This window comes from Mesoplodon bidens (genome assembly GCF_964165515.1).
Source record: "Mesoplodon bidens genome assembly, chromosome: 14".
NCBI lineage: Eukaryota > Metazoa > Chordata > Mammalia > Artiodactyla > Ziphiidae > Mesoplodon > Mesoplodon bidens.
The window spans coordinates 53,746,139-53,770,646 of record NC_138170.1 but is presented as its reverse complement, the minus strand read 5'-3'; the positions used below and the strand labels follow the sequence as shown (position 1 = coordinate 53,770,646).

Below are 24,508 nucleotides of genomic sequence, written 5' to 3'. Positions count from 1 at the left end.
AGAGAACAACTTTGTTATTTCTGTTTAGGTAGTTGGATTTGATGCATCCACCACAGTGGAAGAATTTTTGAATACTTTGAACCAGGATACAGGGATGAGGAGGCCAGCACAGTCTGGATTTGCATTGTTCACAGATGATCCTTCTGGCAGGGATTTAGAGCATTGTCTTCAAGGAAACATCAAGGTAAAACCAACTCCTTTTAAGGAGGCAGACCCAGAAAACAGCAAAGAAGGTACTCTGCTATTTGCAAAAAGTTTAGCTCAAGAATTTTCCAAAAATTTAAGCAATCTAATTTTCATAATAAAAAAAATATTGCAGGACTTCGTTGAAGCCATAGAATTCTTAATACAATCTGCACACACACATACTCCATGTTAAAGAGAGGAAGAGGGGCTTCCCTGATGGCGCAGTGGTTGAGAGTCCACCTGCCGATGCAGGGGGTGCGGGTTTGTGCCCTGGTCCGGGAGGATCCCGCGTGCCGTGGAGCGGCTGGGCCCGTGAGCCGTGGCCGCTGGGCCTGCGTGTCCGGAGCCTGTGCTCCGCTGCTGGAGAGGCTGCGGCGGTGAGAGGCCCGTGTACCACACAAAAAAAAAAAAAAAAAAAAAAAAGAGAGGAAGAGGATTAGTAATTGTAATAATACCCTAAATATTAGGGTTAAAAGAGTGGAGGTGTGGAAGGTCTAATAAAATGGCTTTCCATTTTATTCATTCACTCAGCAATATTCATGGAACTATTTATTGTGTCCCAGGAGCTGGCCCAGACCCTGTGGGTAATATAAAGAAGGTCGAGAAATTGTCCCTGCACACAGTGAACTTCTAATTTGCTTAGGAAAGAGTAGCCTTATACACTGATAACCTTAAATCTGAAAGTGATAAATATATTAAGAGCAAGGTGAACATTCTACAAAGGGAGAGATTAAGTTCAGATTGGAAATTAGGGAAGAGCTCAACTGGTCTTTGAGGGATTGGTAGAATACGGACCTGTGGAAATAAAGAAGAGATTCCAGACATAAGGAAGATCATGAGCAAAGACAGAGAATTGGAAGATTCTTTAAATGTTTTCTAGGTCATAGTAAAATAACTGTAATAAATTTTCCATCTAGTGATGGCAACAATTAAAAATATAGAATATAGAACCATAAGGAACTTTAGAGAAATAACCCACTTATTTTGCAAATGAGGAAACTGAAGCCCAGAGTGAAAAATGATTTATGGCAAATCAAACAGCTAGAACCAGGTCTGGACCCTCTTACTTGATGTGGTCCTTGATTGCTCTTGGGAATAAGTACCTTGTTATGGAGTAAAGGTATTTCTGTGATTTGGAGATTAAAGAATTGGGGCAAAGCAAGGGACACACCCATGAGTTTAGAACATATGAAATATCAGTACTTTCATCTAACTCCCAAAAGGCCAGCTCCACTTGCAAAACGATCTGTTGGGTCTCCATGGGGTTCCGCAGACTATGTTAAAGCTCATATTTAGTTCCTTAGGAGTACTGGTCAGAAGATAGGATTTTCACCTCACTCCACCCCACCCCTGCCTTATTTCTTCAGCTGCATTTTGAGACATCTAGATAAATGAATGTCTTTTTCTTCTCAGCTCCAAGTATATACTGTTTAGATCAACAATTCCAAATGTAAATTTTTGAGACAGACATTCCTTGAGCACTGTTAATAATTAGTCAAGAAGATAAGCTAGTATTTTTGGTTGACTTGAGCTGAGTAAATATTAGGGGCTTTGGTGAATAACTGCTTACCCCATAATTCTGAAAACTGTTATTTATAATTCTCAAATGACCAGTTTAAAAAAAAACAAACATTTATTTGGTTCCTGAAGAATTTTTGTTCTTTCCCAATCAAAAATCTTAACATTATATTTCAGATTTCTTTGGTATAACTTCAGTTATTCCAATCTTTATAAACTCAGAAGGTGGGAAGTTGCTTCTTCAGTGACTAAATCATGAAAAAATTCCTGGAATCTTCTTGTTTCCAGTCTCATGCAGTCCTTCATTAAGATTCCTTTTTGAGTAAAAAATTCATGGCCATAGTCCAAAGTTAATGTGCGTCCAAAAGGATAAGAGGACCAAAGAGTGATTTATAATTAAATTCTAAACTCAGAGCTGCAGAAGCTTAAAACAGAAAGCATCAGTCCATTTGGTTTGATCACATTAATTGAAAAATTTCAGTCTATAGACATGCTTGTCTTCAAAAAATACCCAATGTGAAAAATATTATGAATCTCCATTTTCCACTTCCCTTCTAGATTTGTGACATTATCTCTAAATGGGAACAGGCTTCCAAAGAACAGCAGCCCGGGAAATGGGAAGGTACGAGAACTGTTCGTCTCACTTATAAAAACAGGTGTGTAATGCCATCGCCAAGTGCCAAAGTGGGAGTATACATCTATGTTCAAATCATGTACCTACAATTTAGTTTCCTATTGAATAGCCTTAAAAGTTATATTCATTTATATGTTTTCTTATAAATGGTAACTGTTTCTGTAGGAAGAGGAAGAAACTGTCACATAAATTTTTTTCTCTAATTCTAGTTTGTTAATGTCATGAATAATTATATTTTATAAAAATATGCACTTGGACAAAGATTAGAAAAAAACTATAGGAAAATATAGCTTCTCTCTTAGGGTAGTTGATATAATTTTTCACTTTCAAAATTTCCTTTAACACTATTATTACATGTTTTCATAAGACTGAATACTCAAATACCGTACTGCAGATCTGTAGTAAGAAGTATTTGTTTACCCAAGTCTTTTAGAAGTGATATATTCATATCCATTCATTCTTATTCTTTCATATTCTCTCTTCCTCTGTATTTATTGAGCTTCAACTATAACCCTGGCACTTAGCTAGATGCTCTGGATAAAATGATAATAAAAACAGACACAATCCCTGATCTTTTGGAATTTACAGGCTAGTGAGGAAGACGGTTGCTAATTTTACAATGACTCTAATGAGTATATAATAACATATTAAGTTATCTGAAAGAAAAGAGCATGGTTCTGTGAGGCACATGACAAGAATCCTGACCTAGCCTGGAGACTTCGGGAGGCTTCTTTAAGGAAATGATGCTTATGCCCATGTCAGAAGGGCGCTGAGAGTGGAAATGGATGGAAAAGGATGTTCAAAGCCTGTATAAGGAGGCTGCGCAGTGTTTCAGGAACTAGGAAAAAGCTGGTAGGGCTGGAGCACTCGCTTTCTCAACTGATACAATTTTAAAAGACTTTGGCAAATGATCATAAACCAGGTTTTCTTTCTTTCTTTTTTTTTTTTTTAAATATCTTCTTTTCTTCCATGTATTAGTAGAAGGTGGTATTTAATAAAGAGTGTTCACTGACCAGGTCATATTAACTGTACAACAACAGCAAAAAAACTAAAAAAAAGTATTTTCTTGTTTTATTTGACTCTTATATCCCATAAAGTAAGGAATCTAAAATATCAGACCAAGAGCCTGGTAGAATTATTGGTGAAGTTTTGACTTCTTTTAGAAGGCTACTTTTGGAATATGTTCATAGATCTGAAATTGGGATATGAGAAGTAAGGGTACTATATAACATAAAGACTGTAACAGCCTTTGATCCAGTTCAGGATCTCTTTTTCTGATACTTTATCCCACAGAAATACCCACATAAGTGGGCAAGAATATTCCAGTATTCTTTATAACAGTGAAAAATAAGTGTTGTAGGGGGTACTTAAGTTTATCAATAGGGGAACAGTTAAATAAATATTGTACATTCATATTGTGGATTCCTCTTACACACTCAGACACTAAAGGGTCACCACTGTTTGAACAGACTCCTTTGATCTGAATAAATGGTGGTTTTGAGCCACTAGAGCTTCTCTGTTCAAGGGTTCATGAGCTGAGGTGATTCGCAGGAGTTCCGGGTAACGAGAAGGTAACTGTCAAGCTTTGGTATCTAAGGTTTTAAAATCTCATATTCGTAGAGATAAGCAGGATTACTTAGATACTAGAAATCTAATAGGCTGTACTCCCAGAGGAACCTGTCTCCACTGATGGCAGTCTTCATCTGTGGCCCTTTGGTGACTGGCAAGAACGGCAGCTGGAAGACGTGGACCTTCCAGATGATTGTTTTAGTTTTGTGATCGCTGGAGCAGTGGTTCTCAAAGTGTGGGCCCTGGATCTGCAGCTTCAGTATCACATGGAAACACGTTGAAATGCAAATTATTTGGCCCCATGTCAGACCTACTGAGTCAGAATGTCTGGGGATAAGGCCCAGGAGTCTGTTTTAACAACTCTTCAGGTGATTCTTACTCATGCTAAGTTTTGAGAAGCACTGATCCAGAGGTCCGTGTTGCTGCCTGTGTCTTTTGTGGAAGGAAGCCAGCTCCTGGACCTGACCTGCCATATATCTTTATGTAGCAGAGGTTCAGGAATTCTCATTTGGTTTTGTTGGCACTAAGTGGAATTACGTCCATGTCTAAGACTATTCCTAACACTACATAGCTTATGAATGCTGAATACATACTGATTTTGACTGTGATGGCCACAGTTGGAACCAAAATTAAATGGATGAAATGGAGAAAAGTGGTCTGAAAGACATAAGAATATTGTGCCAAGTCTAGCAAACACCACCAGGGAGGACAAAGACAGTCATGAGTAACACAATGCCTTGTTAACAACAACAACAACAAAGCTTTATGACAATATCTTTGACATCAGAGAAAAAGCAACTCGATCATAACGTTTAATTTTTAACAGAGGTCTGAAATGGCTGGATAGCCACAGCTATGAGAAAGTACTGTTTCTAAATGTGGTCGTGATTTGCACATGTGTAAAATAGCTTAGACAATGAGCCCTAATTTTCCAGTGACACAGTTAGGAGGGGAGCTGGCTGTGACCTACCGTGCAGCTGCGGACTTGATTCTTCATCTGTCAGGCAGCACTGTAATAAGCAACACTGAAGCACCAGCTCTCTTTATCATGGAATTTTTGCTCATATTTAGTAAGTTATGGAATTTTAATTAGTTAGATTTAGGGGTTAAGGATCTAATTAATAGGTTTTTAACTTGTTCTCATAGAAAGCCATTTGGTAACTAATGTTTAAATTCTACTCATATTTAAGCCACTTATTTAATTTGGTTTCTTACTATCTATTTGAAATTGCAAAATCAAAGCATGTTTTTAACAAAACAAAACTGGCAAGGGTCTTTCTCTACAGAGAACAACTCTTGCTTCTCCCCTCTTTGAAACAAAAGATTATTTTCAATAATTCTTTGTTATTGTTTTCTGGAACATAGTTTAACATTCCCATCTCTGCCACCTTTAGCTGACTGTAAGAGCACCTATATCCATTGGATCCTAAGCTAAGAAGCCTCTTAACAGGTCACCTAGTTTATCCCATTTCTTCCAGCTGTGTTCACACCAAAAAAAAAAAAAAAAAAAATTCTAGAATGAAGAGACTCTTGTGATTCTAAAGACCTCTAGAGAAGACTCTCATCATCATCATAATAGTAATAATAATAACTACCACCAATATTTATTGAGCACTTACCACATGCCAGGCCCTATGCTGAGCTGTTTATATGCATCATCTCATTTAATCCTAACAACACCTCTAGGTAGGTGTTATCATTAATCTCCATCTTGTAGATGAGGAAACTGAAGCTTTAGAGAGTTAACTCATTTACCCAAGGCTACAGAAGGGATTTTTCAGGGGTTTTTTTGGCAAATAGTTTCCAGATGTAACAATTCTCACCACCATTCATTTATCCATTCATGCCGTAAACATCTATCCAGTGTCTGCCAGTGCCAGGCCTTGTTGAAGCCCTAGAGATTCAAAGGTGAATAGAACTTTCCTACCCTCTAGAAATCTCACAGTTTATAGGGAGAGACAGACATGAATTCTTAGCAATGTGATTAATGCTGTAACAGTAACAGTACAGCAGAGTAGTGAAGAACATGGGCTCTGGAGAGAAACTGCCGGGTGAGAATCCTGGCTCCCCCACTCACTCTGTGACCTTGAACAAGTCACTCACCATCTCTGTGCCTCAGGTCCCCTCTACGTGAAGTGGAGATGAAAACAGTACCTACCTTTAGGGTTGCCTGAGGGACTAAATGTTGGCAAATGTAAAGCACTTGGATCAGAGCCTAACACATAGCAGACACCCCAGTGATATTCGCTCTTATTGTGAATATAGCATGTCTGTTTACAAGCTGTTGTGCGAACAGACAGGAAGGCTTCTCACAGTGGTGACTTCTGAGCACAGGACCTGTGGTAGCCATAGAGGCCGGAGGAGAACAGGGAAGGGGCGTCACAATTGCAGATTTCGTAGTGTTATCTGCAGACCATGGTGGACAGAGGAAGGAAGGAAGGTGAATAGAGAGTGAAGGCAGGCTGCTTCTTCAGTACGTTTACATGATAATGAGAAAGGCAACAGTAGGAAATAAATGCTCTGAGGACTGAAATATGGAGCCGGTCGGAGGCGAGCAAAAAGATTACCCAGCAGTGCCGAGAGCTCTGCTGAACTTGGAGCAGTGTGTTTGCTGATACTGGTCCACATAGTGACGTGATTTCCATCCCACAGTGTTCAGCTTCCTGGATGTCAAGTGAGGAGGTGGGCATTTGGGAATGCCCCTGCCTCCCAACGTGTGCCCTCCCTGCTGTGACAGAAGCCCCTTTCTCTGCTTCAGGCCCCTTTAGGATTGGAGAGCAGCTGGAAGCTGGTCATATTGGGAGAGACTCAGATCATGTAACCCCGGCACCTTTCCTATTCAAGATCCGTGGATTTGATTTTCTGACTTCCTGATCATTTTTGTGACTTCAGTTCTCTTCACATTCTCTCCAAATCCCTATATAGCTGTTGGAGCCCAAACTGTTCCATTAGGAGCTTGAGCCTATGATTCCTACAGGTTGTGTTCCTATATGTGTGTCTGTAATTGTTTTTCTCTTTTGTGCCTATAATGCTTCATTTTCCCTTCCCAGGTGCAGTCTTATTGGCATGCCAGAGATGATAGAAAATGCACTTTAGCTCTTCTTGCCCGTAGCCATTTGAACTACAGGTTCTTTTTTCCCTCCTAGCTGTATTACTAATTCAAACTTTGACTAAGAACCTTCCAGTGGTTAACACTTAGCTAAAAAAAACCCTAGTGCATTATAGTGATGAATAAGACATAGTTCTTAACTTCAAGTGGAGAAAATAAGCTGAGTACAAAAACGTTCACATGCCAGAAAGGGAGGGCTTTCATCTTAAACTTTACTCTCTTTATTTTACATCCCTTTGCTAACACCATTTTGAATTTAGAATCGATTTCTATTGCCCAGCCATATTCTCCTACCAGTTAACAATTTGCCATCATGCAATCACAGATAATTATTTTATCAAGAAACCACTCTGAATGATGGCCCAGGCCAGTGATTCTTAAGCTGGCGTGAACGGAAAGAATAGTCAGATCGATGGGGAGGAAGAGCTTTTCAAAGTCCACCCCCCGTGCTTCCCCCAAGAGTCGGACCTGCTGCCCTCTCATTCCTTGCTATTTGAGGTAATTACCACGAAAGATTCCGTAACCGATGACAGGGTGTCCTCTCCCTATCATCAAGTGGATAGGGGAAAAAAGGCTGGAAATCCAGTTATAGCTCATTGAGCACACACTTAACAAATGCCAGATCTAAATCTCTGTTTTCCTGCCACTGTGTTGTCATGACAATATGAAGGTATGTCACGGTGCTGCTTACCCACCCCACTGTCACAGCATTTACAGTGTTTACAGGGCTCTGTGCCTGCCCTGCAGCCTGGAATCAGAGCCCCAGAAACCTCACATACCAAGAAACAGCACAGTGATTAAACACAGAGGGTCACTGAATTGAGGAAGACCTAGGCGAACAAAAGTCATGTCATGTTTCAACAAGTAATAATGGTAACATGTAAACTGTTGTTGAGATCCTAAGGCTGTTTATCAGAATGTGACATAAGTCAAAACATTTAAATGTGCAGATATTATCTTTTAGATTCCCAGAGAAAACTGCCCCACTTGACCATTCGATGTTGATTTTGAATTGAAACCTTCATTTTCTATTCCCTGGTGTGTCCAAAGTGTTTAGGAAAGATCATGGGTGTTTTGAAAACTCGGTTTCTACAGCCCACTGGTGTCTGAGGTCCTTCCTCAGTAACACCTAAGGTATTAAGGTATTTCAGGGCATAAAGGTAGCATAGAAGCATCCATCAGCCTCAACTTCAAAGCAGTTTTTCCTCAGTTTGCTGATAAACGTTATAAAGAACAGAAATAGAGGTCATTAACCGATAGTAATGGTCTAAGTTTGTATCATTGAGAGAACTATTGTTAGAGCAACCCCATATCAGTCCTCTGGATTTCTCTTTACTTTTTTCCTTTGTAAGTAGATCATTTAATGAAAGATTTCCTCTTTTTTTACAGACTGTATTTCTCAATGCAAGCTCGTGGAGAGACTGATAGAGAAAAGCTGCTGTTAATGTATCAAACAAATGATCAAATAGTAAATGGACTTTTTCCTCTGAACAGGGACCTGGCATTAGAAATGGCAGCTCTTTTAGCTCAGGTAACTTCCATTTTACATAGAGCGATGTTTTGTAATGATAAAATACTAATTTCTCCACTGAATTAAATGTAGTAAAACAATATACTTTTCGTAATTCTTTAAATTCAATTTGCTGTGATTAACACCTTAAAAATTACAGGCATTATAATTGCAGCCTGACTCCCATTGCTGACAATTGCAGTGATGTATGAGACAATATTCCATAAAGGGAACCTAGTTTCTTAATCTCTTGAAAATATCTCACTAAGCTTTGCATTTAATAAAGGAGTTTGAGTGTCGAACTGTGGGGTTGCGGTTGCCATGCTAAAATCGTTCAGTAGTCAAATAGGATCAGTCTTCTAAAAAGCTAAAGCACTTGCTTTTATTTACCTATTGTATCAATTAAGTTCAGTTGGCTGTAAACCACACACGCATGCAAATTACTAATGGCAGTTAAAATGGAAGTGTTATTTGTCTCTCATATGGAGAGTTGGGGCCCAGGGCAGTGTGCCCCCAAATATGCCTCAGTGGCATATTGATTATTTTTAATTAAAGTTACTTGAGAAACAGCTGGTGAAAAAAAATGATATATATTTAAAAAACACTCTGACCTCCCTCTTTTCCCTTAAAAGCAGGAAATAAATCTCCCATGTGAAAGTATCCTCCCTCTACCAGGAGGATAAAAAGCATCCTTGTCAACAGAGTTAGGGAATTCAAGGCTAAGAAAGCTGTATAAACAAACTTTGTTGCTTCTTCGCTAATCTGCTATCCCAAGCACAAACCCCTTTGTTTTGTTAAATCTTCATAAATAATTGTTTCTTTGTCTAAAAATGATGTATAAACAGCCTGCTTTGGTCATTTCAGGGGTCCCATTTCTATGAGACCTCTGTGCGTTCAATTGGTTTTTTTTCTCCTGTTAATCTGTCTTGTGTCAGTTTCATGATTAGACCAGCTAAGAGAACTCTGGTGGGGGGGTGAAATCTGCCCCTCCCCAGCGAGAGATAGACATGCTGGCGCCTCTACAGGCATTAGGGGCATGGGCTTTATCCTGCCCTCCATTCTGCTGTCATCTTCACGGTCCTGGAGGTCTGCCAGAGCTCCAGCCATTACATCAGTGTTCCAGGCATCATAATGGAGGAAGGACTGAAGAAGGGCATGCCCTCCTGCTTTTGAGAAGCTTCCCAGCAGTTACACAGAACGCTTCTATTTATGTTTCTCTGTCAAAACTTAAGTCACACGACCTTGCCAACCTATAAGAGAGACTGGAGAATGTGGCCTTAGCTGGGCAGCAGTGAGCCCAGCTAAATTCAAGGTTTTTATTATTCAGGAAGAAGGAGAGAATGGTCATAAGAGACAACCCACAGTCTCTACCCCATCTGGGTCTTTGCACAGGTTAATTAAGGGAAAATGATGTGTCGTTGGCTTAGATTCCCCAAGGTTTTCAGTCTTCTCACTCTACATACCATCCCAGGACATCTTACTCATTCTCTTAATTTTATCTACCCCTGTGCTGATGATTCCCAAATCTTTTCTCTCCAGCTCATATTTCTTTCACGGGCTCCTTAAATTCGACATATCGGGAGCTAATCATCTTCCCTTCTTTTCCTTCACATTTTGCATATTCACTGCCTCCATTCAGTCCGCCAAGCAAGCTTCAAATCGAGGAATCATCACTGACTCTGCCCTCCCTCTCTCCCTTTCCCCCAGTTAAAATGTGCCCTGCCCATTTTAACTCTGTTCCCTCCTCTCCATGCTGACCACCATTGCTATGGTTCAGACCATCATCACATCCTGCCTGCTGTCCTGCATCAGGCTTCTAACTAATGCGTTTTTCTCTTGTCTGGTCCCACATACACTTCTATCCTCCATGCAGAATCTAGAGAGATTGTTCCAGTTACCTATTGCTGCATGGCAAATGACTCCAAGACTTGGCTCAAAAGGACAGTTTGGGCAGGGATGTATAAGGGCAGCTTATCTCCGCTTCATATGGCATCAGCTGGCATAGCTTGTAGACTGGTTGTGACTCTGTAGCTGAGGGCTGGAATCATCTGAAGGCTCATTCACTCACACGTCTTGTGGCTGATGCCAGCTCTTACTTGGAACTTCTGCTGGGGAATGTCAGCCGGAAGACCTACTCGTGGCCTCTTAAAGTGGTTGCTTGTGCTTCCTCACAGAATGGTGGTGGGGTGGCAAGAGCTGTCCTGGAAGAGACAAGATGTGGAAGCTGCCATTTTCTAAGGTCTGGGCCTAGAAACTGCCGTGGTGGTTTGTCAGGCAGCAGTAATATACAGTAACTGGAATGGAGATATAGCAAAAATGTGAATCTAGCTGTGTCATTCTCTTTACATGGAGGGACTGTCATGATCTAAACTCTGCCTGCCTCTCTGGCCTTGTCTTTTAATACTCTCTCCCTTGAACTGTATGGTCCTGAGTTGTATATGATTCACTTATTCTCACCTCTTAAACGTTACTTGTCTCCCCTGCTTGGAACACCTCTACTCCCATGCCTCTACCTGTTAACTTCAGCTTATCCTTTAGTTTTCATCTTAGGGGTCACTCATTCCAGGAAAACCTTCTTGACTTCTGCCTGGTTGGGTTAAATGTTCATCTTGGGGTTTCTGTAATGCCCTGCACGTATCTATTACTGTCCTGACCCCAGTGGTTTATTATTAGTTATTTGTTTCTGCTTTGCACCACTGACTGGGGCCTTCCTGAGAGCAAGGGCTCTCTCTGTTCATCTTTGTATCTAGCACAGTGCCTTACACACAGTCCGTTCTCCATAAATGTTCTTGGATGAATGACTAGTTGATAATTTAGTTTACTTTCATAACAATTTTATGGTCATCCAGACTTTAAATCATTTAGTGCTACACTGAGTGTTCCGTTTTTGCAAGTGATAAAAAGCTGAAGAAATGAGAACTAGGTCACATTTTTTCTTGGTGATAGGATTAGGAATGATTTCCTATCACATGCCATTCTAGGCTTTGGTTCTCTAAAGGCACAGATGCTCTGTTAAAATCACTCTTATTTTTGCTAAAATTTAAGTTCATCGTCTTACTTTTTAATTTTCTGGGGAAAGCTTCTCCAAGAAAAATTATCATATCCTTTGGAGATACACACCTCTAATATTTTTTAGATGAATTTTCGGAAGGGGTAGAAAGGTAAAACCATACACCTAGAAAATTCTGAGCATATTACTAACTAAAAAGTGTAATTTCTCCATCTACCAAAGGAAAATTAAATAATACCTCTGGTCTCTTCCTCAGAGTAGTTTTTGTGAAGATAAATGAAATATGCTAAGGAAATCTGAGGTCTGTAGAGGAAAATAGTTATTTCTGTTGTAGATTTGCATATCTATAGGTCCTTGTTGATATTCTCTGTCCTAATCAGGAAATTCTTGGAGCTGATGTTCTGAATGCTGTACATGGTGTCTGGTAAGGGGTCATGTTGATATGAGGCGTATTGGAGATTATCTGAGTTGATTCTCCAAACATTTGGAGTTGATTCTCCAAACATTTATTGTGCTCATTCTGTGCCACACAGTATGCCAGGAGCCAGAGAGGGAGACCCTGAGCTTGAATATCCCACTACAGGGTTCCCTAACAGCCAAGCTTGCCTTAAGTGGCCTCTATGTTTGTAACTATTGTTTGTCCAACTGCCATATCCTTAGAGGTTATTTCCTGGTCTAAGGGTTCACAGCTAGCTGTGCTGAGTACTGCTTGGTGATAGGTGGAGACAATGAAAAGCTTGCTCTGGGGGAAGGATTTCGATGTATTTGAAGAGCATATGGACAACTTTTATTTGGTGTGAGGAAATTAAGATGATACCTGACTAGATAGGAGATGAGGGTGAAAAAACTGAACAGCAAAGCCAAGCCAAGAAACCGTCAAGTAAGGGACCAGGTCAAGGAAACTAGAAAGTCATAAGAATAGACTGTAAGGGCAAAGCTCAGCTGAGGAATTTAGACAGTAGCTGGTCAGATTAAGAACTAGATAAAGGAGGTCACGGGGTCAGAATCTCAGAGGCTGGTTGTGCTAACAGCTTACTTGAAGGCAGAGGGCCCTTTTGAGATGGGAGACCCAGGGCTTTCTATAAGACCATCCCAGTCTTGATGGAACCCTCCATCTGCTTGCTGGGGAGTACTCTAGGTAAGGATGTGGAAGTTCAGTATGTCCCCCACCCCATCTCACTTGTTGAGCCCTCTTTGGTACTCTATACAAAGCATTTAACACAGATTATCACAAGTATTTATTTATTCTTCAGTCTCCCCTACTAGACAGTAAACTCTTTGAGGATAAGAACTATGTTCAACTTTTTTCTTTCTCATGTAAATTAGCACAGTGCCTGGCATATAACAGGGACTCAGTATAGGTTTGGGTAAATGAATGGGTGGGAGAGTAGATGGAGAGATGGATGGGTGATTGGTTGGATGGGTTGGCAGAGGATGGCATCTGTGTAGCCTGTTAATGGAAGTAAGGATTGAACACTGTTTCATTCAGGGAAAAGGGGGAATGAAGGGCTTTATTTCCAGAAATGACAGAATAATAGATTGAGGGGATGAATACAGTAACATTTATGGAGAAAATCTAGGAAGAAAGTAATGAGAAAATAGTACTTGCTCCCATGATGTTCGGTAGAGATCCTGAAAAAGTCCAAGTAATACTTTTTAAAGATTTTTCATAGCTTTATAACTTCTTAATTTTTCACTTCTAACTTCTATTTTGCCTTACTATTATCAACCAAAATGGTACCTTAAAAATGAAAAATTATCTGGTGCTGTTACAGGAATGATAGAGTAAGTGACCTTTAACGAATACTACCAGATATTAACCTAGAGTGATTAATGTAGAGATGAAACTGGAATGTTTAAATTATAGATTTTTTTCATAATTAGACTTCAAATGAAATTTAAATAATAGTATTTATATATGATTATAAATTCCATAATCACACAATCATGACAAATAGATTTATATATTGTATGTTATGAAGAATGTTTAGAAAAAAACCTAATCTTTCTTAAAATTCTTTTTTAATATCCTGTATTTTCTCTTTTTTGGGTTTCCACTTAGGTGGAGATTGGAGATTTTGAAAGACCTTTTTCTACTCCAGCAGGGCATGTTACTAATCAGTGCAAAGCAAATCAAACCATAAAACAACTCATAGAGAAATTTTATCCTAAAAGGTATAGAGATGACTCTTCTGAAGAACAGTTAAGGTAAAGAACTATTTGTAACTCTTGAAAAGGCAGATGCACACTAGTTTTTCAGTGACATTTTTCTGTTCAAATTTTTAAGATGAAAAAAATTGTACATAATAATTTTCTCAGGATTTTTAAAATACTGTTGAATACCAAGAGATTATAGTTCTTTTTATTTAAGATGTGCCTAGAAACTGTAGTATCTAGATTTAAACTTTTTTGAATGAGAAAAAAATCGACCGTAATTTAGAAGATCTACTTTTCATTTGACCTTATTCATTCTTGTCCAAATTAATCATGCTAATAAAGAAAAGGAAAAAATTGGCTAATAAGATGTTTAATTTTATGAAGTGTTTACCAAAAAATTTTTATCTCTTAGGGTATTCCATTATAAACAAATTGGAATAAAAATAAACTATCTTCTTACACAAGATTTTTTATTATAATATAAAATTTTAATTAAACTGAACTAATTTGAAGTTTTGATTTTTGAGACCATATAAAGAAAAGCTGTAGATACAAAAATAGAGGCAAATCCAATTCACCATGAATTTTTCCAAAACAGAAACATTTGAGATCAGTCTGTTGTCTGTGTAGAATAAGTGGTTGCCTTCGTGCTTTTGTTTAAGAGGTTTCCCCTGCAGCTAGCATCTCTCCAAACCAGGAGTGGTAGCACCTAAAATTCCACTGTTGGGGATTCATTCTTCAGTCTTGACTTCTTGTACTTTTCTTTAAAAATGAAAGTTATTCCCATGAGAAATTACCTTTTAAACTAATTTATGCGAAGGTTTGATGTTAGCTTATCAGATTTTAAAATTTTACCTGAAGGGGGTGGGGAGCAGGGAACTTAGGTCATACATACTGAGAGCACTAACCATAGGAGAATTTGGTGGAAGGAATGCTACAAAAAGGACTAGGGGTAGACAGTGGTGAGATGGGACTCACAGAACAACAGCTTCTTCACCTCGGTTGTGAGTATGTCTCCCGGTGGTGCTTAGGATTGGCTCAAGGAGAGCTTTATCTTGGGAGGATGATACACTATTTATGTGTTTTTCTTTTGTGTTTTTGTTTTTGTTCTTTTCTTTTTTTAGGCAGCTTTGCCAGCGACTGTCAACCAGATGGATGGCCCTCCGGGGACACAGTGCTGCTGATTGTGTGCGAATCTATTTGACAGTAGCCAGGAAGTGGCCATTCTTTGGTGCCAAATTGTTTCTTGCAAAAGTAAGAAAGAATGGGGGGCTATTCAGTTCAGTAAAATATAAAGTGATAACCTGAGTAACCCCAGGTTTAGTACATTTGGCTTTTTAAAAGAAAATAAGGAAATTTCCAACAATTTAAAGAAAACCATGAAGGGACACTAAGGAAAAGGAAGGAAAGCCATCAGCGTCTCTGTCTTTTCCCTTCCGTTCCACTTCCCCGTACCATAAATCATTTCTTACACTCAGTAGGCTTAATCGTTAGACTGAAGACAACAGGTGAACTCTGCTTTCTTCTCTTTATTCATTCATCCATTCACTCATTTACTCTCTAACTCATTTGCTCATTCATTTAGTATTTATGAATTCTGTTTGCCAAACATTGAGCTAAGCTCTAGGGATACATAAGCCCATGGTTTCAGATAGGTTGTACTCACACTTCCAGGAACTCACAACCAGTATTGCAATAGGCCTGGAAACAACTATTGTGTGGAGAATATGGCTAAGGGTGACATGAACAGAGTGATGCAGGAACACTGAAGAAGGAGAGATGAAACCTGCTGGGGGTTAGATTAAGAGGCCTGTCCAAATGCACACGTTAATAAATGGCAGATCTGGGTCTCAAACCCAGGTCTGCTAATTCACTCCTCTTTCCATTATACCACACTGCTTGCTCCCCAGGTGAGATTTTTAATAATAAGATGTTATTGTGTTATTGCAAATGCTGCATTGCATTTACACTGAAAAATATTTCTGTAATTTTGCTTAGCATTTATTATGTAGTGTATTTTCACCTCTTCATAGCCCATAACCCCATCATCACTTGGAAGTACTTTCATGTGGCTGGCTATACATGAGGATGGTTTAAGCATCTTAGAATACAACTCCATGGTAAGATTAAATCCTTAAGTTCTGCATTGAGTCAACTATTTCCATTGCTCAGTGTACTGTAAACAGAAGGTAATGATATCTTAATATGACTTTTCTCATACACAGAAAACACTCTGCCTAATACTATATAATGAATAGTCATTTTACAAATATAACTATGGTTACAATTTAATCTTTTAAATCAAGATTAGACAGGTTATATATTGTGTATGAGAAAAATATTAAGATACCATGACTAAATTGCAATCATGGTTGTATTTGTAAAATGACTGTTCATTTACTGTGTTTGGAAGATTGCTTCCTGTGTAAAATGAAACTGTTCAAGATAACATTAAGGTAGAAACTTTAGTTACCAAAGTTTTAAGTTCAGTTTCACGAAGCCTTCTATAACAATTTCTGTACTATCCCATAATATCAATTACCAGTTCATTTGTACATAGACAGTATCTTAGAGCTTTTTACATGATTAAATATAAAGTCAAACTGTGATTTCTATTTATTCATTTATTCATCTGAAATTTACTTTATTTTCTATCATATTTTATATGTATCAGAGTACTTTTAAAATTTTTGTTCTTTTTTTTTTTTTTTTTTTTTTTTTTACCTGTTAGGCAAGGATTGCTAAATTCACCTGGTAGGTGTAGTGGGCTCTCCTACTTGTGGCTATAGTCAGGATCACTGAGAATTTCTTGGAAACGAGGTTATCCTTTAGTGTTATAGTAACTGTTTCTCCTTATAATTGCTGAAAAACTTTTTTGAAGGCGTTTATGTTTCCTGAATGCCTTTTAGTTCTTGAATAGATAATCTGAAGATAGATTATAAAATCAGTGACTTAAAGTCAACAGAAATAGTACACAAGTATTGAGTTACCTTAGCTAAGTAAACCAGTTCCTAGATCCCAGGAGATGGACCTGCAGGTCAGGAAGTAGACATTCAGCCTGCAGCACTAGAGGTGTTCAGTGCTGGGATGGTCTGCTCAGAATCTTGTAAGCTAATCATTAGATACGCAGATTCCTTTCCTTTTAGACTGTACATCTTTGACTTATATTATTTAAATTGTTTTAGTAACACATTGGGAAAAAATATTTGCTGCATGTATGATGAAAGGTTGGTATCCTTTATGAATGTGGATGTCTTATCAAACAGTAAGGAAATGATGAACATACCAATAGACAAATGGGCTGAGGCAATTCACAGAAGAAACACTAATGTTCAATAAATGTATTTTTAAATGTTAATCTCACCACCAATCAAATAAATTCAGTTTAATACAGTGAGATTCTACTTTTCACCAATCAGATGGGCAGAGCTTCAAAAGAATGATGATATCCTGTGTTAGCAAGACTGTAATGCTGGGAATGTAAATGGGTATAACCTTTTTGAGTTTGGAAAGATTTACTTTTTTGAGATAGCAATTTCAGCTGTTGAGGTTTATAACCAAAGAAATAATTAGGCTATGTGTATTATGAAATATGTCCCAAAATATTCATTGGAGTATTGTTTAAGATAGTAACAAATAAAAAAAACTTAAATATTCTTCAGTAGGAGATTAGTTAAATAATGGCTGTGTGTCTATAAAATCCAAATAAATGTCTATAAAATCATTTAAAATGTTATACAAGTACATTTGTTGTCATGGAAGGATGTTCATAACATATTAAGTTAAAAGCAGAATGTTAAAAAAAGTAATATGCATGATACTGTTTATGTTTACGTATATCAAATGATATTATATATGATATTATGATATTATATATCAGGGTGAACTATGTGGATTTGCCAATATTTGACCTTTTTTTTACCTTAAAAAGCATCAGTTTCATATGGTTCAACCAGATAGATAGATAGATAGAAATCTTAAGGACAAATACAGTGTAAATGCTGTGTAAATAGTTGCTGGTGCATGGCAAGTTCAAGTTTTGCTTTTTGGAACTTTATGGAATTTTTAAAACATATTTTCCATCTGCAGTGGTTGACCACATCATCATTTTAATGGAGATACATGTTATTAATCATCTCTCATCTTTCTTTGAAAATAAAGATTGTATAACATACTTACTTTTATTTCTCTTTGAAGAGGTTAATAATCAGCTATGTGTACAAGAGTCTAATGACCTTTGGAGGTTATCAAGATGATTTTATGATAGTCATTAACAATGCACATTCAAAGGACAAACCAACAGAGAAATTACTTTTTGCCATGGCAAAACCCAAGGTGAGTAGAAGGCTTTATGCTAACTTTTTTATGCTAGTTTTTTTCATACTAAAACATATATTGTACAAAGAATAAGTTCCTCATGGGAAAACAGACTCTACTTACAATCAAACAACCACAGGGCCAAATTCTGGCTTACCTTATCTTTCTAAACCTTGGTTTCTTCATCTAAAAAATGGTATGATGCTATGATGCTACTTTTTTTTTTTCTGGATTAAGAATAAAATGAAGGAATTGTAAGGTATTTATAGCCCAGTGCCTGGTATACAGAAAGTTCAAAATAAGTGGTCCTGGCATAAGTTGTTATTGTCAGGTACTTTATACACATTACCTTATTTCCTTGGAGTAATTCACTTTATAGACTCATTATTGAGAAGAGTGAGGTTTTAAAATTAAGGCATACTTGTTTCTTTACTATTTTTAGCAAACTATGTAGTTTTAATGTCTCTCTAAGTAAAAGCAGTAAATAAAAGGGCTGTATTATAACATGTAACTCTGATTTTAGGGGAAAAAATGAGAAATTAATTTTTCTAAGACTTTGTCTTAAAATTCTCAACTAAAAGAGACTACTTTTTTAGGATTTGAAACTTTAAAAAATGGCATATATATTTCTTAATTAAATCTATACTTAAGTGGAGTCTGTAAGTGTAGAAGATCGTGGTGCACTCAGTGCTTTAGTCTAAAGAGTTGATACACTACACTGAACTTCTTATTCATGTGTCCACAAATGTGGCTTCAGGATAACTGGTAGAATTGTAGTCCTGTCACAGTTTCTAATGTTGCCACTAAATTTGGTTTTTGTTTTTTAAAGTATCACTTTCTGCTGGTTTAAGTAATGGGAAAATAGGTCAGTGCCTTGATGGTGCTGAACATGTAAGTACAGTTGACTCTTGAACAGCATGGGTATGAACTGCACGGGTCCACTTACACATGGATTTTTTTTCAGTAGTAAATACTGCATTACTACACAATCCACGGTTGGTTGAATCCATGGATGTAGAACTGCGGATACAGAGGAACCGTGGCTACAGAGGGGCACTGTAAAGTTAGGCATGGAGTTTTGACTGCTTAGAGTGTTGGGGCCCCTAACCCCTGTGTTGTTCAAGGATCAACTGTACTGCACTGCTTGATCTGGTTAAAAGGGAAATCTGGTAGCCTGGGCACTTGCAGATGGAGAGCACCCACGGCCAACCCTTCACTCTCTTTTGGAAGTGATGAGAACTTCTCAGGAGAATAACAATTCCATCTTTCTTGTTTTAGATTCTCGAAATCACCCTTTTGATCGCCAGCTACATAAACAACCTCTGTCAGCAGAAGGCGGTTCACCACCTCTCTGCTCCAGCGCTGCTGTCAGCTCGGACCCAGGGTCCTCAAGCCAGGCTGATGGGAAGCCAGCCCCTTCTGTCAAGCAGACCAACCAAAGGCCCCACTCTACTCTGAAAGCTCAGGGGCCCTGTCCTCCAACCAGTGGCTGCATCGGCTCCAAATAAGTTCGTTTACATCCTGGAAGCACGGCACACACACAGTAGCAGTCCATTCTTTAAAAATAATGAGGGTTACTCTCTTTCATTTGATTCATAAATGTTCAAATGAATGCTAGTAATAAGACCTAAACACAGATTTTCCCACGTGCTGATTTTCTCTTAGCTTAACTGGGTTAGAACTTGTCATGTTTTTCCATCACCTTCTCCTTTGCCATCAGACACATCAAGGCTTTTTTCTCTTTTTTAAAAAAATACTCTCACAATCTTTACAAAGTGAGATTCAAGGGAGTTTTTCCATACTCTCATTTGGCAAACCAGTTGATTATTTGGAAATGCTCATTGCCAAAAAATTAAGTACCGTAATTAAATGTGCTTTTGAGTAATGATATGGTGTTTAGAAAGAAGTAGAGTACACAGTTTAAGAAACAGCTGCAGGGTGGTGTTGAAGGGTAAATTTTAGAGCAAGTGCAGTAAGTCTTCTGGCCCTATGAATCATTGTGTGAGAAAACAGGAGCTAGGTAACCAGAACCTCCTATGTGGTTTTAGAAAGTGTACCCTGTCACCTTTTCAGATCACTGGAGTGTAAAACTTAAAATGAGGCAGTGATTCCTGACATTCTTTGGCTGTCAGCATAACCCAAGTTCACTGGAATATTGCCCACATTTCATTGTATTGGTGCTGGGTCATCTTGACCTTGCTTTGTTAAATAATAATATCTATGAAAACAAAGACCATTCTTAAAGCTTTGCCTCATACAGTCCTTTTTAATTATAGTTTGAAAATAAATTCCCAAAAATATTTTTTAAAAGAAAAGAGAAAGTAACTCTTCTGTCAAAGGAGGCAAATTTTTAGTTGAAAGAGTCTAGAAATGTATTACTTTACTAGGTTACGTAAGTGGTCAGTACATTCCGGTTTCTGTCAAAATAAAGTACTTATTATTCACGATAAAAATGAAACTGTGATAAGACATGAAAATTATATTGCAAAAATGTTTAATTGAAATAGTAATCATGAGTATACTTAATTTTATTTATGTGTAGAATATTTTATATTTATATGTTGGACTTATATTTATCACTCTGTGTATGGTATTTTTTTAACCAATTGGAAAAAAAAAGTTAGCTGCTGAATTAATTTGTTGGCAGAGCCTTCATGTTTTCTTTTTTGCTGCTTTCTCCCTATGGCAATGTACTGTTCTCACAATAAGCCTTTTAAAAATGTTCCATCCCATGTTAGCATCCTTCTAAAGGACAGAGCCAAGAAGTATACTGATCAAGTAAGATTTTGCTTTATTAGTACTGACAAAGGTAAAAAAAAAAACCCATAGAAATAGATTACCATTTACTATTTCTCCTAAATCTTTTGAACCGCAACCACTCACTGGGTAAGCAAATTAATTTCTGATAATAAATTGGTTACCAGTTTGAGATGACTCTCAGGAGCCTTTTGGCTGGGATACAGTAGTTTCTGAGTTCCCAGAAAACCTTTTTTTTGTTTTTTTTGTTTTTCAGAAAACCATTTAATAATCATTAGTTGGTGAACCACAGGCTTGGCAGAGCTGTTACATATGTGTGAGGACTTTATTCTCAGGCAATAGTTAGTTCACCATCTGGTAAGCCCCCCCAAAATCTAATTTAAACAAGTAGTGAAGGCTTAGCTTAAATGGTAGTACCCTAGACTTGGCATTTATTTTTGATAGAGCAGAGATAAAATATTTTGATGGAAAGAAATCAATTTCCTGTAACTGATGATGTGAAAATTTTATTTTCTGGGAAATTACTTTTATATAGCCATTTAAAAAATTCAAAGTATGTTATTATGATTGGTTACAAGAGAATAATGTTACATGTTTAATTGTAATATTTGTCTCCTATCATTTTCTTCCCTTTCAATCATAATAAATGATTTACAAAACCCATTTCAAGCATTATCTTTTGAATAATCTTCAAGAAATACCTAATGTTTTCATTGTCAAAGCTGAGGTGTACTACTAGTGAAAATGGTAGTTATTACCTCCTTCTCTTGCACTCATGCTTTGTCTTCTGTGTTGCTTTGTTTTATCCATATAAAAGGAAGCTGTTTTGGCAAATTATAAGTTTCATATGTATGTATGCATATTGACACATATACAATATGTATAGATCATGGGGTTCTCCCATGATTTCATAATAAGCTCCTTATAGGTAAGTTGATTGGACTGTGTCTAAAATTTTATTTTAAATGCTCTAGATTTCTGTGTGTGTCCTTAAAGTCAAATACTGCCATAGCTTAGAAATGAATTTAACTCTCAATTTACAAGAAAAGTTAGTCGCAACTTATAAAGTATTTGCTTGAAAAATGTCTTTATCAGTGGTTGTTTGGACATTTTTTCCGTAGGACAAAAATACATGGTAGGTTCCTGTAACAATACTTGTAACCCATAATTGTACTGAAGTATAATCCTGAAGAATTAACCACCATGGATAACCGTATTTCTCTAGAAAAAGGCTTTAAGTGGTCCTGAGATGCCGAGAACACATTTCACCCATCCACCCACCTCTTAGCTGTCATGCTATTTGGACTTCACTGCAGAGTCTCTGGGCTGATTCCAGGGGAGCAAAGGCTTTGGGAATGTGGGGAGTGAGGAAGCAAAAGTGAGTAGCAGGACTAATAAGGTGGAGAAGCTTTTCTGCTAACTGGTTCATGGAGGGACCGCATCTCCTCTCACATTTCCCCCATTCTCTTTTTCCTAAAGGAAGAAAGGGATTTTATTGCTACAAGAGTACTTCATTTAGCAGGAAATATGCCAGTTTCCTCCAGAGAAGGAATGACTTGATTTTCCTAATGCTTGTTTGAAAAATTCCAGAAAAGGACTCTGACTGGCCCAACTCAGGTGTTTAACCTCAAACACTCATATTAGGAGAATGCTTAAGTAAATTATTAAAAATCTATATAGTGGAACCTTATGCAGCCATCAAAGCTATGTTTATTATGGGTTTTAAAAAATTGATATGGGGGCTTCCCTAGTGGTGCAGTGGTTGAGAGTCCGCCTGCCGATGCAGGGGACATGGGTTCATGCCCTGGACTGGGAGGAGGATCCCACATGCCGCGGAGCGGCTGGGCCCGAGAGCCCTGGCCACTGAGCCTGCGCGTCCAGAGCCTGTGCTCCGCAACGGGAGAGGCCACAACAGTGAGAGGCCAGCGTACCGCAAAAAAAAAAAAAAAAAAAAAAAAATTGATATGGGAAAAGACATGTTAAAATCAGAATGTTAACAAACTTTACAGTAAAATCTCAACTCTCTGAGAAAAAAGATTGGAATAAAATACATCAAAATGTTTAATAGTTGTTACTCTTGGTATTTGCTTATTATACCCTCTTAGTTTTTTCTGTATACTATTTTTTTCTACAATAAGCTCATGTAACTTTGAAAACAAGGAAAAAATATAAAAGTTCTCACTTTCTGGGCTATTGTTAATAGCCTCCGTATGGACTTCTAGACTCCAAAGCATCCCTCACATAGCTGCAAAAAATTATCTCATTGAAACTTAGGTCTAGTCATGGCACACCCCTATTTGAAATCTTATTTGGTTTCTCATCGCCAGCACAGTAAAATCCAGACTGCAAGATCCTTCACTGTAGCTCAATCTACCTGTCCAGTTTGCTCTCCCACCGTAGCCCCACCAGGCACTTTATATGCTTCCACCCCAAACTATTCACAGGTCCCCAAATATACTCTGCACACACCTTTATCCTTTTGCACTGTTGTTCGTTTCATCCAGCAAGCAGCATAAAACCATCTCCTCCTCCATCACCACCATTGAAATCTGTGAGTCTTCTTGGGCTGATTCAGAAGAGGAGCTCAAATCTTTGTATATTTTACCTTGAGAACAATTTTCATCTACCCAGGAAAGTCACTTTCTTCATCCAAGTATGAAGCCTCAGGAGGCATAAGGGTAGAAAAGAGAACTCACCTGCTTAATCAGATCAAGGTGAATCAACTGAATCACTCCTGAATCAGTGCTGGTGATTAGGGCCCAGGCAGATAACCTTCACCTTCCTGGTTACCAGGCTCCCTCCTTCAACCACGTATCCCAGTTACCCAAACCATTATACTTTAAAATGCTAGTACTGTGCCTAGTCCACAGAAAACACCTGGCAAAATGTTAGCTGCCATTATTGTCCGTATCAATAGGGCTTCCCAACTAACATGCAAAGGGATTCTAGAGTTGCAGAACCCAAATCATTGCGATTCATTACAATTTGTCCCACATCAGTTTGTGAGTTTATAGGCAATGCTGATTCAATGATGGATGTATCAGCCTCACTTGCTACCATCCTTTCTCCATTGAACTTCATTACTTCCCTTCCTATGTGCAACTGTAGTCTTCTATGTCTCCAAAATGCACCTACGTATTGGAAGAATGTTGTCCCCAAAGATTTTATCTGAAGTGAATGCCTTTTATTTCCTATGAGCCATCTGCTTCATTTCCTTGTGTTTCTTTCTTCAAAGTTGCTGATCATCAGCTTACCTCACCATAATAACAAGTATTAAGCACTTATAATGTTTCAGACACACATAAGTTATGTTTTACATGTATTTATCTCATTTAAAACTCATAATTTTCCCCTGCTTTACAGGATCAGACACTAAGGCTCAGAGAAATTGAGTTATTTTCCATTGTGGCAATGTGGCAACTTAGCTAGTGTGGCTGAGTCCCGACTTCGATCTAAGTTTGTCTAATTCCAAAGCCCACATTCTTGAACATTACAACATAGAGACTGAGCCAAATGGCAGAACAGTAGAGGAACAGTTTCTCCTTCAGTCAATCAGCTCATCTTGGGCTAGAGAGCCTGGGTCAGCATTCAAAACAGATCAAATACTGTCACTGCCATGAATGTTTCACCAACTCTTTGAGGAATAATTAGTCACTTGTTCTAATATAAATTGTTTGTACCTCTCTGCAATAGCTTATATCTCTGGCTTCCTTTGGGTTATTATAATTAGTTGTGTATGTC

General features: G+C 38.0%; 1 protein-coding gene across 1 annotated transcript in view; it reads left to right on the top strand.

The window, feature by feature from the left end:
* The window catches only part of PLEKHH2 (pleckstrin homology, MyTH4 and FERM domain containing H2), a gene marked incomplete at its 3' end in the record, with an annotated part of 109,803 nt that extends 90,335 nt beyond the window's left edge, over window positions 1–19,468 (top strand). Inside the window, exons 23-30 of the mRNA XM_081253957.1 lie at window positions 29–184; window positions 2,263–2,360; window positions 8,406–8,547; window positions 13,599–13,744; window positions 14,818–14,947; window positions 15,727–15,813; window positions 17,891–18,028; window positions 19,289–19,468. Coding sequence (XP_081110083.1) covers window positions 29–184; window positions 2,263–2,360; window positions 8,406–8,547; window positions 13,599–13,744; window positions 14,818–14,947; window positions 15,727–15,813; window positions 17,891–18,028; window positions 19,289–19,468 — 1,077 coding nt within the window. The remainder of the gene's footprint in view (window positions 1–28; window positions 185–2,262; window positions 2,361–8,405; window positions 8,548–13,598; window positions 13,745–14,817; window positions 14,948–15,726; window positions 15,814–17,890; window positions 18,029–19,288) is intronic.
* Between the last annotated feature and the right edge of the window lie 5,040 nt (window positions 19,469–24,508).